This window comes from Acomys minous (genome assembly GCF_964271855.1).
Source record: "Acomys minous genome assembly, chromosome: 3".
Classification (NCBI taxonomy): Eukaryota; Metazoa; Chordata; class Mammalia; order Rodentia; family Muridae; genus Acomys; species Acomys minous.
In genome coordinates, this window is record NC_140485.1 from 119,039,512 (window position 1) to 119,057,844 (window position 18,333).

At 47.4% G+C, this 18,333-nt stretch overlaps 1 protein-coding gene across 11 annotated transcripts in view; it reads right to left on the reverse strand.

Moving 5' to 3' along the window:
* Positions 1-1,652: 1,652 nt before the first annotated feature.
* The window catches only part of MAP7 (microtubule associated protein 7), a 135,032-nt gene continuing 118,351 nt past the window's right edge, over positions 1,653-18,333 (reverse strand). For all 11 annotated transcript variants that reach the window (XM_084776276.1, XM_084776277.1, XM_084776272.1 and 8 more), the window contains 10 exons: positions 16,834-16,949; positions 16,342-16,607; positions 14,204-14,411; positions 10,357-10,531; positions 9,913-10,014; positions 9,519-9,569; positions 9,166-9,223; positions 7,209-7,308; positions 4,889-5,112; positions 1,653-3,236 (listed from right to left, as the gene is read on the reverse strand). In XM_084776276.1, the coding sequence (XP_084632402.1) occupies positions 3,226-3,236; positions 4,889-5,112; positions 7,209-7,308; positions 9,166-9,223; positions 9,519-9,569; positions 9,913-10,014; positions 10,357-10,531; positions 14,204-14,411; positions 16,342-16,607; positions 16,834-16,949 (1,311 nt within the window). In that variant the 3' untranslated portion in view covers positions 1,653-3,225. The remainder of the gene's footprint in view (positions 3,237-4,888; positions 5,113-7,208; positions 7,309-9,165; positions 9,224-9,518; positions 9,570-9,912; positions 10,015-10,356; positions 10,532-14,203; positions 14,412-16,341; positions 16,608-16,833; positions 16,950-18,333) is intronic.

Genomic DNA, 18,333 nt, shown 5'->3' on the forward strand with positions numbered 1-18,333 from the left:
AGATGGCTTGGAGGTTAAGAGCAGTGTCTGCTCTTCCAAAGGTCCCAAGTTCAATTCCCAGCAACCTCTCGGTGGCTTATAATCACCTGTAATGAGATCTGGTGCCTTCTTGTGGTGGGCAGGCACAGATGTGGACATAATACTGTATAAATAATAAGCAAATCTTTCAAAGAAAACCTCTTAAAAAGATATGTGAACTTACTGGTGACTATTACATTTAATATGCACTAATCTGATTTGGGTTGGAGTGGCAGAGCCTGCAGTAGCATCCTCAGAAGCTGAGGCAGGATTATCATGAGTTTAAGGCCAGCCTGGGCTAAATAGTAAGACCTTTTAAAAGAGATACTTTTAAAACTTGGCAATGTGAGCTGGGTGTGGCAACGCACTGTAATTCCAGGATCAGGGAGCTGAGGCAAGCGGCTGATGAGTTTAGAGCTGAGTCCGGGTTACGGAATGATATCCCATATCAAATAACATCCCCCAACCCCCGGAAAACCATAAAAACCCGTGGTGCATATTTATGCACATGTAATGTAACTTTGCCCCGAGAGTTCCTTAGATGGCATATGAAACATCAAATTGTAATCCATGTCAACAGCAAGCGTTGGTTAGTTCAGGAATATTATGAAGTTTCCCTCTGTGACTGCAGCTTGAAGGGGAAGCAGCTGCCAAGAAAATGGTTGAGATGAAGTTTAAGAATCTAGCAGGGCTGGTAAGCTAATGACTTAGTCAGAACCTCCTAACTCCCTTCCAACCTCCACTCAGGTTTAAGATGCTGTTGCAGGGTTTAACCAGGGTGCCTAACTCACTGAGAGTCTGTCAGTGAAGGTGCTGGTGGGAGCACTTACAGACGTGGCAGGGACTTGCTCAAGCCCCCGGGGGCTCTGCTGGCTTCTCTGAGGAAATGCAGGAGAAACATAGAGGTTTACCTTTCTGTAGTAGCCAGAGGTTCCTTTTTAAAGTGAACCTCTGATTGGAGAATGACCAAACTGCCCTACACAGCATGCAGTGGTGTAAACTAAGAGCCACTCAAACCTATTCCACGGCGAGGGTCACATCTGATCCTCAGGCACTCCACTTACATTCTACTAAAGGCTTCCTTGAGTAAGTAACTAGACACAGGTCCTTCAGTGCTTGAACAGAAAGCATCCCAGTTATTACAGAGCTCAAACGCACAGTCTGGCAATGTGGCTCTTAACAAAATGGTAAAGAAACATTTATATCATCTTCTTTTTTTTTTTTTTTTTTTTTGGTTTTTCAAGATAGGGTTTCTCGGTGTAGCCTTGGCTGTCCTGGAATCACTTTGTAGACTAGGCTAGCCTCGAACTCACAGCGATCCATCTGCCTCGGCCTCCCCAAGTGCTGGGATAAAAGGCGTGCGCCACCACCGCCTGACTCCTTTAATTAAAACTTGATTACCTGGAAAGGCTTCAGTGTGTTAATGAGTAATCAGCTGAAATATATAAACAGGAAAAGATGACTGGAACAAAACACAATGGTGATTTTGAATTTTACATAAGCTCGTCCCATAGACGGAACCCTAACCCTAACCCAAACCCAAACCCTAACCCACTGAAGATAAATGGGTGTGTGTGTGTGTGTGTTTGTGTGTATTTACCAGAAAGAATTTATCACATATTAAAACCCTAAGGTAAAGTTATGACAAACATTTTATTGGTGTTCCATGTTTGGTAGATTTAAAGAAATAAAACAACTTTGTTGAACAGAAGTTTTTAATACAATACCTAGATGTACACGGACAACCAACCAAACAACAGGGAAACCCCACAAATTAATGCTTTTAACAAATTACAAACTGTTGGTAAAGATTATGTGCTTGGATTTAAAGGAAATAATCCAATAGATGAATAGTCTCTCACTACATATTGTAGATTAACCAGTCGCTCTTTGTATAAAACCGTACATCATAGTGGTAGGAATTTATCTTTAATTAACACTCCATAGAAAACCACTTCCCTCTCGGCATGCCCTTCTCCTTTTCTCATCACTTGTCTCTTAAGTGGGAAAATAAATTTGGATTTATATCAGCAAGTGAAAGTGCAAGTTTGTACAGCTCGGCTCAGCAGTAAGAGGGAGGAATGATGAAAAGAACGAAGAACCCACGGACGCCACGTGGATGGAGGACATCCACGCGGGTCTTCGCCCCACCCACAGGTGACATTCCATCATGGATGCCACGTGGACCGAGGACATCCACGCGGGTCTTCGTCCCACTCACAGGTGACATTCCATCATTTTTTTTTTCATTGCTCTGAAACGAGCATAACCAAATTCATTTTTAATCTAAAGAAATATTAAATATTTATCCCCCACGCCCCGCATCATTTATGATCATATAAGGCAAAGAGAGTTAAGTCCCACCATCACTGGGGACAGCAGCAACATACAAACTTCAGAGACAGCCCCCGGTTCATCCTATGTTCTCCCACGGCAGCAGACGGAGTACATCTACTAGTGCATATTTGCAGCTTTGCCACATTGTTCTAATTTATTTATCTGAAAAAAAAAACCTTTTATAAATACATTGCTTAAGAGGACAGCAAATTATTTTCTTGCTCTGAAAAAAAAAATGTTTTCACATTTTCAAACTTGTCAGTATAGCTCTGTAAGAGGAGTCTTGAGAAGACTGTGGCGGCCGGGCCGCAGGATACCCATGACGAGCTGCGTTTACCAGAGCCTGCTGACCTGGCCCCCTTCTGCCGCTACAAACTGCTTTTTGCAGTAACATTTAAACAAACAGGTTTACTCACCCCCTCCCCCCATTCACTCTACTTAGAGAGCAAAGAGGTACTCATTGTCAAGTATTACATTGTAAAAGGTATTTTATTTTTGCCAATTTTATATATTGAAGTTTAAAAATGAAAAGATCAGTGTGAAAAAAATCATGCCTTGTCAGTCCATTTCTTTTTATAGTCAAATGCTCCTTTTTTTTTTTTTAAGAATGCAGAAAAATATTGATTTACTAGGAAGGTGCACTCTGGAAAAAGCCATCTTGGGGCGTCAAGATAAAGGAGCAGTTCTCTCAATTGGCGACAATGATTAGAAAAGCTACCCAGGCTGTTGTTTTTAGCTGGCTTTAATAAGTCTTTCAAAATGATGGTCAAGAAGTCTATAGAAAAGTTGAGGGAGGTGCTCCTTTGCAGCCTGAAATTCCATCCGTTGTAGAAATTCCATTAGTCTGCTTTGGTTCTTTGGAGGGAACGCTCATATAACTTCTACATGAGGAGACAGGAGAGAGAAAAGGTTAACGCAGATGCCTCGAGGCTCTCACAGACCACCACCGTGCCTTAATATATAGTATCATACATAAGAACACGCAACTGTGGTGCTGGAATGCCTAGCACGCGTGAGGCTCTGGGTTCAATGCCAGCAACACAAAAATACAACCCAAAGAAACAAACAAACAAACAAAAAAACGAGAGACCGTGTTGGGGCTCAGCATATTTAAGTTAAGGCCGCAATTCCTAGGAAAAACTCTCGGGGGAATATCAGTGACTAAAAAACACCATGCTTTGGAAATTTCAATTCAAAAACCTCTAAGAAAATTACATTCATTTGTCTTGTACCCTCAGGGTTCAAGGCTTAGGGTTCCAAACTTCCACGGAGGATGAAGGGGGAGGTCACCCAAAGGAACACTCTACCACTCAAAATCAGAACCTGGACCACATCCTGGAGAAAGGGACGGTAAACCATGACTTAAAACATGGGCAGTGGGGCAGAAAAACACCTGGACGCTTTTCTTTTTCCTTCCTGCAAATCTGGCATGTGACAAATCCGGAAGCACCAGCCACCGCCGGGTATCCCAAACAGAACATTAGGCAGCTCGGTTCCGAAGCCTTAGCAATCACAAGACCAGGCGGGGGTGGGGGTGGGGTGGGGTGGGGTGAGGGCTATGCAATTATTTTTACAGCCTAGAGAATGGATTTCACCCTCAGGGAGAAAAGAAGGTACATTTCATTTGGGGACTGCCTCAGCAGGGGCCTCTACTGGTTAAACTGCTGATATGGTTCACAGCCAAACAGTGTGACCACAGTGGTCTCCGGACTCCACTTCAGCATTCAGCCCAGTTCTCCTCATAAGGACAGTATAAAGAGCTGGAGAACGTGATCTGCTGGGAAGAGAGAGGGAGGGGGAGAGGGGAGGGGGAGAGGGGGAGGGGGAGGGGAGGGGGAGAGGGGAGGGGCAGAGGGGAGAGGGAGAGGGAGGGGGAGGGGGAGGGGGAGAGGGGGAGGGGGAGGGGGAGGGGGAGGGATAGAGATATTCCTGATATAGCTAGGATTGTGCTATGGAGTTGGCAATGACCACTGAACTAGTAAAATCTGATACTGTTCTTTTCGCTTAAGACTCGGGGTAGCTTGTCCTGAGGACTGTGTAAGGAGGAGGCACAGGCAGGCTCAGCAGTCATGATCAATGAGTGGGAGACACTCGGGTTCCAGGAGGCCCTAGTGTGCGGTTCTTACTACTGCCATCCTCACTGTGTTGTGTTGTATTTTAAAAAGGCAGTGATAACACAGGAACTGAGGTGAGAATGAGAGAGAACTCAGGAGAACTCAAGATGGTATTCAAGTACCGATGACCCAGGGGAGAGGCACAAAGCCCAGGTTTTGTTTCCAGAGGCGCGCCACTTATAGAGGAGTCTGTTTCAACATGAAGCTTGTCTGATGCGTGGCGCCCCCCATGCTGCTCGCCAGGGCTGGTGGGTGCTCTCTGGCTGCAGCAGACTGAATGGGAGGGCAGGGAGGGCAGTGAGGGCAGCAAGGGCCTAGGACGACTCATGCACTGTCTTTTATTCAGTGGCTTACTCATTCCCTCAAAGAAGAGAACAATCATTCTGAGGACTACAGAAGGAAGCTGACGGCCAGCTCACCTGCGGTCTGCTGTGTTTGCACACCATCTACCTGAGGTAGTGGCCCAAGTGTCCCTTCGTCACTAAAGGCCAAAATTGGTTTCAAAGGAATTTCTGGGCTCTCATCGTTGGTGATATCTAATCTGGATGCTTTTGATCCAACAGGTAAGTTTATAATTTCTTCAAAATTTTCATTTTGTACAGACATTCCATTTTCATTTGGCTGTTCTTCCAAAATCGGAGAACTGGGGGATGTGAAGAGGCAAAAATAGAATGAGTTCAAATTAATTTTATTTTTTAGAACAAATTGTTTTAAATAGCTTTATAACTCTGAAAGGAAAGAGAAACTCAGGGCCACAGAGCTGGCCCAGCAGGTGGAGGCACTTGCTGGCAGAAGATGTGAGCCCTGATAACCCAAGTTTGCTTCCAGGACCCACATGTGTGCCCTGACATGTGTTTCCCCCAAATATAATAAGCACAGACACAAAATTGACTGACCCTATCATTATTAACAAATAGGAATGGGGAATTGTGACAAATTTGCATCTTAAAAAAATCTTTTTAGTATAACAGTTATCAAATACGACAATTTGTTATAACACATCATTTCTAACAGGAAAAGGTTATCATTGGTTCTTCAATTTTTTCTTTCCTTCCTTTCTTCTTTCTCTTTCTTTCCTTCTTTCTTTTTCTTTCTCTCTTTCCTTCCTTCCTTCTTTCTTTCTTTCTTTCTTTCTGACACAGGGTGTTTCTACATCGCTCTGGCTGTTCTTGAGCTCACTCTACAGATCAGGCTCACTTTGAACGTACAGTGATCCACCTGCCTCTGCCTGGGATTAAAGGTGTGCACCACCAAGCCTGGCTTTCAGTTCTTAAAGAGAAATTAAATTACCACTGATTTGCGTGAGGGCTACATATACACATGGCATGGTGTGCAAGCAGAGGTCAGAGGGCAACCTACAGGAAACAGTTCTTCCTTCCCACACGTGGGTCCTGAAGATGGAATTTAGGTCATCAGGGTTGGTGACAGTCACCTCTACCTGCCGAGCCGTCTTGCTGGTTTCGCCCTTTTCAGTTCTGTGTGTGTGTCTGGGCATGGTGGTAGATAACTACCATAGCACTTAGGAAGCAGAGGCAGGAGGAGCTCTGCAAATGAGGCCAGTCTGGTCTATATAGTGAGTTCCAGGCCAACCAGTATGAGACCCTGGATCCCCCCACACACATTTTTTTTTTTTAAAGAGATTTTATTTTATATGTATGAGTGCTCTAACTGCTTGTACACTTGCCTGCCAGAAGAGGGCATCAGTGAGTATAGGTGTTGTGAGCCACCATGTGGGTACTGGGCATTGAACTCAGGACCTCTGGAAGGGCAGACAGTGCTCTTAACCACTGAGCCATCTCTCCAGGTGCCCCCCACCCCCACCCCACCCCCAAATTCTATGTTTTAGTTGGGAATCTGTTATGGAGAAGGAAGATGGCTGAGGAACATGGCTCTAGGGCTTGAACAGGAACCCTGACAGGGATGCACTAGGTAGGGAAGAGTCCCATGCATGGCTGGTGAAAGTGTCAATTAATTCTCGTTGCCTCTGTATGTCTCTATTTTGTTTTTTCTGAGACAGGGTCTCGATCCGTGAGCCAGGCTGGACTCAACAAAACGCAGTCAAGGGTAACCTTGCGCTTCAGACATTTCTGCCTCAGTCTTCCAAGTGCTGGGATCCCAAATGTGTGCCGCTGTGCCCCGCTGTTTTGTTTTTCTTTCTTTTGTGGTTCTTCTTTGTTGTTGAGTCAGGGTCTCACTCTGTAACCCAGGCTAGACTCACATTAGCAGAGATCAGCTGCTTTAGTTTCCTATGTGTTGGAATTATAGGCACAGACCACTCTTGCTATGTAGTCCTGACCAGCCTCCATTTGGCAACCATCTCCTGCCTCAGTTTCCTTAAGTCCTGGGGTTACCATACCCAGCTTCCTGATACACCAAAAACACTGGCATTCAAAGCACTCTTAGCAGAGGAAGAGTTGCCTCCCCTTCCCCTTCCTCTCCATCTCTGTACCCGGCTGCTTTGAGTTCTCTCCGCAGCCCTACCCTGACCCTGCCTTCCGTGTTTATCCAGGATGCAGGGATTACAAGCCTGCACCAATGAGGCTGGCTCAAGCATCATTGAGGAGTAAAGAAAGAAGAGGTTTCCCTTTTCTTATTTAGAGTTACAAATTCTACAAAAAACTAAGGAGACAAATGAAAACTAAACTTTCCTGTTAAAACTGGCATTCTACGTGGGGTGGACACAGCAGCGCTTTGCACCGTATACATAGCAATAAGAGAGGCTTCAGTCGCTTAACTCACCTCTCTGTGGTCACTTTTGACGGTTGTAAAGCCACTCCACGTGGGCTGTCTGCAGAGTCCCCATTTCCTGGAGAGTTCATATTTGGTAGTGCAGACACCTCTGTACACAGCAAGGGGAGCAGGCAGTTAGAAGCATCCCACCATCAATCCCAACCCTTAGGAACCAGAGCTTGGATGTATGAACTGATTGTACAACTTACTACCTGGGGGATGTTGGGCAAGTCAAACTGTAGTCCTTCCTGGATAATGGTTGGTACCTGCCTGACAGGCTACTGTGAGAGCTAAGTGTGCTAATATGGGCCGAGCTCCTACTGCTCAGCACACTGAAAGGCAGAAACAGATGTTACTATTATTTCCATTTGTACTAAGTCCTGGACGTATATACTGAAACCAAATCAACTGATGAGGTAGCAGGAGGCTGGCTGGCTTGACTGGCTGACACAGAACGCTTTGACTGAAGGATTCCGAGCACATCACCGGAGAAGAGGAAGGCGCATTTTATAAACTCAGTCATACTTAGGAAGCTGTGGACGTCGTGAATGGGAGCCCACGGTTTGCTGTCCTCAACTTCATCACCTGGCTTGCTGCTCAATGTTGAGAGTCCAGCTTAAGGCAACATTACTGACATCTGACTCAAATCTTAGAAACCTTGACAGCCCGTATTAGCAGAAGCACTCTTGGGAATCTCACGTTATGAGATGGAAGCGGGTGAGGTGATCCATTCGGATAGGATACATGAGGTTGTAGATTCAATTCCGAGCAGAGCAAAGCAATAGTGTGAAAGGGTCCATATGCCCCCACTATGCGTGTCCCCAGACACGGAGAACCAGATGTCAGGAACTAAGAATGAGGTATCTACTCCCCAAGAATCACACACAGAAAGGAGACTGATCCTGACTAGACAGGAGTACAGACACCAAGGCTACTTTTTTATCTGAGCCACATTTGTTTTTAAAATCTCCAAGAGACAATAATTTGCCCAAAGAGCACACTATATGAACAAGTTACAATGTAACCAGCACCATTTAGATTTTACCTCCCTTTTGAAGTCAAGACTAAAGGAAGTGATGTTCAAATCTCTTTTTCTAAGACTTGTTATAAATGCAAGTCCTGAACGTGTGTACATCTAAGCTGGGGGTAGCAGGGTAAGTGTATGTCCCTAGCACGTGAGCGTCTGAGGAAGGAGTTCACATCCATCTTCAGGTACACAGTGAATTCAGACTCTAGTTCAAGCAAAACCCTAAACAGACAAACAAGATCTTATCAAAATGGGCATGTGTAAAGCCACAGGATTGGTGGTTCTCAATCTTCCCAATGCTGCCACCCTTTGATACACTTTCTCATGTTGTAGTGATCCCCAACCATAAAATCATCTTGTGGCTACTTCATAACTGCAGCTACTTATATGCTACTTCATAGCTGTTTTCTTCTATTGTTATGAAACACAATGTAAATATTTGGTATGCAGGACAGCTGATATGTGACCCTACCACCCCCTACTCCCAGAAAGGGGTGGAGACCCACAGGTTGAGAACCATGGTCTTACGGGGTGGAGTGATGATGGCTCAGCAGCCAAAATAGCCATGTCCGGCAGTTGTAGCCAGCTGTAACTCCATCTCCAGGAGATTTGACATCCCCTTCTGAGCTCTGTGGGCATGCGCGCGTGTGCACACACACACACACACACACGTGCACACACACACACACACATACACACATGCACACATACACACACACATACACACACACATACATACACACACACATACACACACACACATACACACACACACATACACACACACGCACACACACATACACACACATATACACACACACACACACACATTTTTAAAAATTCTTCTTTTTAGGCCTTTAAAGTGGAACAAGTGCCCTCCCACCCACTCTTATCTCTACAGCAACATTTCAACTGACTCGAATTCACTGATATTAATACCTGTTTCTCCAGTGAGAACTCCTTTGGCTATGTCACCATTTCTTTGCTCAGCGGTTTTCTAGAAAGAGAAGAAAGCCAATGTAAAAATTTAAAGTTCAAGTTCCTGGTGGTAGAATGCTGGCTGGACACCTGGGTTTGATCTCTAAGGGGAGGAGGGTGTGATTGAAAAGAAGAAAAGAAAAGCCTTATCAAGAACGGCGAGAGCTAGCATGGCATGGCATAGGCCTGTAGCCCCAACACGTGGAAGGAAGCAGGAGGTGCAGGGTGTTCAAGGTCACGCTCAGGGAGGCCTGAGGGAAGCCAGCCCCCGCCTCACAGAACAAAAGGGTAGCTAGAAAAGGCCGTGCCAGCACCTTATCTGCTGTCTCCGTTCTCCTGGTTCTTCTCATAATCTCTTCAAGGCGCTGTAAGGAAGAACACACAAGACAGTGGATGAGACACAGGAAGCCCCCCTCCCGTTCCGGTGATAAAACAAGTAGCAGATTATTAAGACGTGGGGAAGACATAATTCACAGTCCTGCATCCTAACTGGAGTTATGAACAGACGCTGGAGCCTCCTTTTAGCTCCTGTGGTGGAGTAACTGCTTTAGGGAAGGCGGAAACTCTGGCAGCTTTCTTGGAATTAATAATACCTTGGGCCATTTCTTGGACAAAGGTAGTATGTTTTGTCCAGTCTCTTAGCTTTGGACAACTTCAGACCATGGCTGAAGCAGCAGAGCCATGCTGGTCCCCTACGCCGACCCCTACCTTCTTCCTCTCCAGGCGTTCCTGTTCCTCTCTCTGGAAATGCTTCTCTCGTTCTTGCCGGGCCCTCTCCGCCTCCTCCCTGGCTCGGGCTTCTTCTTCTTTCTGAAAACAAGTTACTTCCACTGTTCATCCCTAGTCTTGTTCGCCTGCAACCCAGCTCCCCTCCCCACACTGGAGGAAGCCATGACGGTGTGCAACACCTTACTCATCTTGGAGATGCCTCCCCCCCCCTCCCGTCCCCACCTCGGGAGCAGTGGATCACTGCACCTGCCTTGTGCCTGCTTAGCAGCCCTGATCTTCTGGGAACAAAGCCCTCTAGAGCATCCGCCAGAACAAGCTTTGCACCCCTCTCATCTGAGAACACCCCCAGTCTGGGACGGGGCCCACACTGGCTTTGCACCCCTCTCAACTGAGAACAGCCCCTGTCTGGGGCAGCGCCCACACCTGCTTCTGCAGGCGCTCCACTTCCTCCCTCTCCCACCGCTCCCGCTCTTCCTCAGCCAGACGCAGCGCCAGCTCCTCTTTCTCTCGAGCCTGCTCTGCTTCCAGCCTGCGGGACTCCTCTTCCCTGCGGCTTCGCTCTTCTGCCATCCTTCGGGACAGTTCCTCTATCTTTTGTCTGGGAAAAGACAAGAATGAAGGTTCATGGTGAAGACACTTCTTTGAAGAGAGGCCAGGAAAAATCCGCACTTTGGTCACATTCCGCCATAGATGCGGAACAGTGTTCTCCCGTCCTCCTCCCTCTCCAGAACAATCTGTCAGAAGCAGCATACAACCACACACATTTGGGGGACAACTTGTTTTTTCAGAGGATCTGCAATTCATCTTTAAAGGAGGAGACTTGAGCATAGGTGATTTTTAGTAAAAACCATCAAGTGTCCATCCGTACCTCAACAAGAAATCAAAATTCAAAATATTACACGTGTATGGGCATCTTGCCTGAAAGTGTGTCTACGTGCTACGTGTGTGCTTGTTACATGCAGAGCGCACCTGAACCCCTCCAACTAGATAACAGGTGTTTGTGAGCCGAGGTCACTGGGAGTCGAACCCAGGTCTTCTGGAAGAGCAACCAGTGAGTGCTCTGCACTGATGGGTTGTCTCGCCAGACACAAGGTGACCTTTTACAATAAGATTGGTAATGTCATGTCAGGAGGAAGACAGGCCACGTAAGCTTCCTGTGGAACGAAGGGTGGGCACAGCCAAGCGGGTGGCCCTAACCAGACCTGAGGTCTTCCCCAGCTCCGTCAAGCCTTATTAAGCAAACCATTGTAGTTAGCTTGTGCTATCAATTTGACACTTTTGAGGAACAGTCCAGATCAGGTTGGAATGTGGGCATGTCTGTAGGGGGTTGCTGTGATGGTTACTTATGCAGCAGAGCCCAGTCTACCTCAGGCAGTGATGCAGATGGAGGCTGGTAATACACAAGCCCGCGAGCAAGGCCGAGGGCAGCATTCCTCAAAGAGCGACTGTTGACCTGGAAGTGTACGCCAAATGAGCTTCTCCTCCTCTTCAAGTTAGAGTGTTACATCACAACAACAGTTTGAGACCAGAACACCATGCCTAGCCCATGGTCTGAATAGGAATCCCACCCCCCCCCCCCGCCGCCCCCTCCCCTCACCCAATAGACTCATGTTTAAATGCTTTAGTCATCAGGGAGTGGCTCTACTTGGGAGGGATTAGGAGGTGTGGCCTTGTTGGAGGAAGTAAGTCCGGGGTGGTGGGGTGGGGGTGGGTGGGTTTGGGGGTTTCAAAAGCCCAAGCCAAGTGCTGGATATAGAACTCTCAACTACTTTTCCAGCATCGTGTTTACCTGCGTGCCACAGAGATAAGAGTGGATTAAGTCTCCGAAACTGTAAGCAAGCCCTAATTAAATGCTCTCCTTTGTGAGAGTTGCTGTGGCCGCGGTGCCTCTTCACAATAGCATGGCACTGACTCAGACAGACAGACGATGGTACCAGGAGTAGGGCATGCAGAGATACTCCTTCTAAGGGGAGGGGTAAGTTATCGCACCTGGCTCCTCCCACCACCAAGAAAGAAACACAGAGCTCAGTTGGCCTATTTGGATTCTGGAGACAGCACATTCCTCACTTGGGTGTGTGACTCTGACCCATATACCAAGTGACTCGGAAAGCTGCTAGCTTTGTTGTGGGGCCTGGGGCAGGAGAAGGCCTTTCATCAGGTCCAGGCTGGGGTGCGGGCTGCTCAACCACTTGGACCGCATGATCCAGCAGACCCGATGGTACTTGAGGTGTCAGTGGCAGATAGGGATGCTGTTTGGAGCCTTCGGCAGGCCCCGGTAGGTGAGTCACAGAAGAGACCCTTGGGATTCTGCGACAAGGCTCTACCATCGTCTGCAGACAACTGTTCTCCCTTTGAAAGGCAGCTCTTGGCCTGCTGTGGGTTTGACAATGGGGCCGCCAAGTTACCATGCGGCCTGAGCTTCTCATCATGAGCACCTGCCAAGTCACAACGCTGGACGTGCGCGGCAGCCATCCACCATCGTATACATGCCTGAGCAGGCTCTGAAGGCACAAGCAAATTATATGAAGAAGTTGCACAAATGCCCATGCTTTCTACTCCTTGATACACTGCCATCTGCTGCCAAGCTTGCAGCTAGGGCCTCATGGGATGTGCCCTATGATCAACTGACTGAGGAATAGAAGACTTGGGCCTGGTTTACTGATGGTTCTGCACGTTATACAGGCACCACCCAGAAGTGGACGAGATAGCTGGTGGCATTACAGCCCCTATCTGGGACAACCCTGAAGGATGCTGGTGAAGGGAAATCCTCAGAGTGGGGTGGTGGTTTGAACAGGACTGGTCCCCAAACACGCACATGTTTTAATACTTGGCACACAGGGACTGGCACTATTAGGAGGTGTGGCCTTGTTGGAGGAAGTACGTCACTGTGTAGGCGGGCTTTGAGGTCTCCTAGTGCTCAAGCTCTGCCCAGTGCTGAGGAGAGCCTCCTCCTGGCTGCCTTCTTGGCTCCTCCAGGACCATGTCTGCCTGCACGCTGCCATGCTTCCCGTCATGACGATAACAGAATAAACCTCTGAAAATGTGAGCCAGCCCCTTATAAATGCTGTCCTTTATAAGAGCTACCTTGGTCATGGTGCCTCTTCATAGCAATGGAAAACCTAACTAAGACAGTGGGCAGAACTTCAGGCAGTACACATGGCCGTACATTTTGTTAGGAAGGAGGGATGACCAGATGTGCAATTGTTCATGGGGTGTAGCCAATGGTACTGGCTGGATGGTCAGGGGCTTGGGAAGAACAAGATTGGGAAACTGATGAGAAAGACATCTGGGGAAGAAGTCTGTGGGTAGGGGCAGAGCATGTGAAGATACTTGTGTCCCCTGTAAATGCTCATCGAAAGGTGACTTCAGCTGAGGAGACTGGATGCACCCATCCTGTGGACAGTCAGTCTCTTTCCCCAGCCATTCCTGTCACTGCCTCGTAGGCACATCAACAAGGTGGGCATGGCGGGAGATGTGGGGGTTATACTTGACATGTTGGCCTCCGCTCACCTGCTGCTGTGTGCCAGATCTGCCAGCAGCAGAGGCCAACACTGGGCCCCAGATACACCTGTAGTCCCTGGGATGACCAGATAGCATCCTTACTATCCTGGGCCACTGCCTCCATGAAAAGGACAACACTTTATCCTTACTGGAGTAGATACTTATCCTGGTTATGGGTTTGCCTTTCCTGTACGTAATGCTTCTGCCAAAACCACCACACTGGCATTTGTCTGTCAGGCAATTTTAGAGCAGTTATACATCTTACCCCGCTGACAGGAGCCCTGAGGAACATGTATATCAGTCTTAGGCAGCTTTACAGTGATACAAAGACAGTAAAGAAACTTCTAGTCTGAAGATGCCTTAGTTGCAAAAGCAGACCTGACAACTGCACCTTCACTCTGCTTATGGATTTGCAGACGGCCTGTCCACACCTGCCTGAACCTGCGCACATATTCTGAGCCTTCAGAGAACAGGAAGGGCTACTAAAAATGTATGCAATGACTTGAATTAGATATGACCCCTTTTAAACCCTTCTTATCCTTGTTGGTATGTTTCTATCCAGAAGAAATTTGATTTTAAAAGCAGTTCTGGGGCTGTAGCTCAGCTGACAGTGTTTGCCTGGCACAGACAAAACCCTGGGTCTGATACCAGCATTGAGTAAGCCAAGCACGCACATGAGTATAGCCTCACTCTGGAGGGGAGGCAGGAGGAACCGGTGGGTGCCATCTTTGGCTATAGAGCAAGTTTGAGGGCACGAGCAACTTTTTACCTTTCCAGCTCCTCCTTCTCCTTCCTCTCCTTCTCCTCCTTCTCCCTTTGCTCTCTGGCTAGCCTCCTCTTCTCGGCCAGCAGCCTTGTAGCTTCTTCAGGGTCAGTGGTGCCTGCGGAAGTCTTAGGAACACCACCAGCCACAGCGGATGATGGTGCTGGGTCTGGGGCCGGGTCCGTAGCTGAAGCTGGGGCCGGGGCTGGAACAGCTGTACAAATAGGCACAAGGAGAAAACCAAGTGGAGCTGAAACTCGAGGAATGAAACAAAAACTGGCTTTCCCCACGCCCCAGGCCTGGGATCCACCATTCTCAAAGAACCACTGTGTGTTCTCACGGTCTCACCGAACTGTCTATCTGTAGCCAAGCAACCAGTGATAAAAACAGTATGTGTAAGTGAGACGTCCAACAAAGCTCACGCTCTGTCAGTTAAATCAGTTAACAATGTCCACCAAATGTGCACTAGGAGCCTCGTGTTTGGTTCTGTGGGAAGCTCTACACCCAGCAAGATGAGGACGAGGTTTTCCATTTGCCTCTTATTACAACTATCTCTATGCTTTGGTGACTTCGTTGCCAGAGAATTAGCCTTTTTAATGAGCATCCTTAGACCCAGGCCATACCCAAGGACTCCCTGACTCCTGAGACCATGGGTGTGCACCACTACACTTTGCTAAGAGTCATCTTTTCAGCCAGGTGTGGTGGCATGCACCTTCAATCTCGGCACTTGGGAAGTGGCCTGGGATACATACTGAGAGTTTATCTCAAAAAAAAAAAAAAATCTACCCAGAGGTATCTTGAGACCTCAAGTGTGAGGAAGCCACAGTGTTGTCCAGGGGCCGGTATGCTAGCTGCCCGTATATCTGGTCTCAAGGATGCTTGGGGCAAGAGCTATTCAGTTGTGTGGTGTGACGATGGTACTTGACTATCGTGACTGTACATGACGGCGTAGGCATCTGAGAGTTCATTCGTAAACCCTCCCTTTCAGGTTTACAGTCCATCTCAATCACAGCGCCCTTTTTCCCCCAGCCCCGCCCCCTTTGCTTTGGGGTTGAATTTACAGCTTTGTGCAGGCTAGGGAAGCAGGCTACCACTGAGCTACGCGCCGGCCCTTTGTATCCTTTTATTAGCCTCACTGATTTGCTCAGCTTGGATCTGAGCTCATTCTTTATCTCAGACAGGCCTTGAACTTGAGATCTGTGTGCTTCAGCCTCCATCGGAGCTAGGATGACCAGAAAGAAACACAGGCCCGGTCCTTTCATTAGCACTTTGCTGCTTTGGGTCCTTATCGCCTCCTTCAGAATGACGTCAACACCCGGCTCTTCTTCCCCCCTTAGCACTTTAACTTGTTCTTGGTTCCCCTCCTCAAACCCCGAATTATATTTGTATGAAAATGATTTGCAGCAAGAAGATATTGAAGTCCTAGCTCCAGGTGGCTCCCAAATTTCTAAAGAACACTGAGTTATCTCACAGAAGCCAAGCATTAGGCCTTCTGATCTCTGCCCATCTCTACACTAAAGCAGTGGGCCTCAAGTCTAGCATGGAAGCGGTTTGACCCTTTACCACATATTCTGATACAGTGGGTCTGAGGTAAGGCCAGGGGCTGATAGTTTGAGAAATTCTGGAGGCGATAGTTTAAAAAATATTTTTAGAAATTCTTTGAAAATGTTTTCAAAAGTACAGACTAGGCTTGGGCAGAAGCTTGGAGCGTCTGCCTGGTGTGCATGAGGTCCAAGTCTGTGCCAGGGCCTCATAAAAGCAGCCCTGGTGGCAAACAGTTGTAATCCTAGCAACCTGGGAGTTGGAATCAGTAGTAGTCCAGGGTCAGCCAGGCTCATGCTTGTAATGACGGTAGGCAGAGGCAGGTGGATCTCTGTGAGTTCCAGGCCAGCATGGTCTACAAAGTGAGTTTAGGACAGCCAAGGCTACTCAGAGAAACCTTGTCTCAAAAAGCCAAAAAAAAAAAAAAAAAAAAGGAAGAAGAAACTCAAGGTCATCTTTGGCCACACAGTAAATTCACAATACAGAGTGGTAGGGGAGAAAAAGAGAGGAAGAGAGAATGGGAATATGAATTTCAAATATCCAGTAAGGAAAGGAAATGAGTGAACAGGGCAAACAGGGCAAACTAGGTGGTCCATCCTTACCAGCTGGCTCTGCAGGTGTCCCCTCTTCAGCTGTGACCTCCTCCACCTTCACTAGGGGTGCTCTGCCCTTTACAGATGGCTCACTGGCAACTCTCTTCTCCGGGTCTTTTTTCTCAGCCTCCAATTTGACTTCTCTCTTGACAGGGCGGATGTTGCCGGGTGATGGGTGATGGGCCTGAGTGGAAGCGGCTTTGACTGAGCCTGGAGGCAAGGTGGACGCTGGCCGGGGTGCACCAGGCAAGTGAGGCATAGACTTGGATGGGAGCCTAGGCAACAAATGGGGTGTGTCAGGATCGCTTACCAGCACCCACAACGCCCACTAGTGGGAAACTCAGCAGGTGTTTAGATATGAGTATTTTTTCCCTATGGGGTAAAAGGAGGCCCTAACGAGGCCCAGTTCAAAGCTCCTTTTTCCTCTTGTTCAAAGGAAGCTTGTTATTCATTCCTGAAGGCCGGTGTGGACGCTCCCGCCACCCCCTCCATCACACTCACCGAAGGCGGGCCGGAGCTGGAGCTCTTGCTTTGGGATGAGATGGAGACTGAGTCCGCCGGAAGCCGGAGGAGACATGGAAGGGGCCGTGTTCTCGGTCTCGCTCTCTTTTATGGCTCTGGGGTCAGAGAAACTCAATAATCAAGATTTTCTGAGGGACATAATCATATTCAATGATAATCCGACAATAAACTACAAACCGGCTAGTGTTTTTAAGAATCTGTTTAAGGCTATGTCTAAACTATGTCATATCTATCCATCCCACTGCAGGAAAAGGACCCTGTCAGCTAACAGCTGAACAGTATGGAATTAAATGTACACAGATGGCACGGATAAGGTAGATCTGATGGATGACTTGGATTGTTTTGTCAAAAAGGAAGAAAAGGAAAGGGGGAAATGATGTAATTATAATCTAAAAAAGGAAAATAAATAAACAATAAAAAGTGTAGTGAGGCTTTTAAAAAGCATCTATACTCTCTGTCTAAAATTACCTGGAGTGAATTACCTTGCCTCTCACATATGTTAAAGGACACTTCCTTTTAAATTTTGTGATTTTTTTTTTCCTTTTGCCATTCTGAGGATTGAACTCCAGGCTTTATACAAGGCAAGTGTTTTACCACTGAACTACACTACGAGCCCCATTTTAAAAAACAAAAATCTTTAAGCACATAATCTACTTTTTTATTCTTTGGTAGTTTTCTTCTGCTCTGGGAAATACTATTGCTTAGTCATTTTAAAAAAGTTTACACATTTATTATTTCAGATGCATGGGCCCCCATTTATGTGGACATTGTAGACAAGTCCATATATAGATATATATGCTCCTTGGGGAGAGTGAGGAAGGTTAGGTTAGTCTTTCTGAGAAAGATCTAACAGTGAGTGGAAACATCAGTCCTCCGCTGATGGCTGCCTAGGAACTCAGCCTGAGATCTGGCCAATGTAGGAAGAAAACACTAGAGACGTGTTCTGAGGTTCTGAGTCAACGTGGACAAGGAGGAGGCGAAGGGTATGAGAAAGGGAAGGGGAAGAGAAAGCCCAGATAAGTGAAGAAACGCAAGCTGTGGGGACACACACACACACACACACACACACACACACACACACACACACACGAGAGAGAGAGAGAGAGAGAGAGAGAGAGAGAGAGAGAGAGAGAGAGAGAGGCAGACAGGTAGACAGACAGAGATAGTGACACACATAGAGACACAGAGACAGACAGACAGACACACATGTAGAGAGAGAGAGACAGAGAGAGAAAGAGACAGGGACACAGGGACAGAGACACACATAGAAACAGATAGACACACAGAGACAAAGACAATGAGACAGAGACAGACACACACACACCACACACACACACACACCACACACACACACACACCACACACACACACACACACACCACACACACACACACCACACACACACATACACCACACACACACACACACACCACACACACACACAACACACACACACACACACACACCACACACACACCA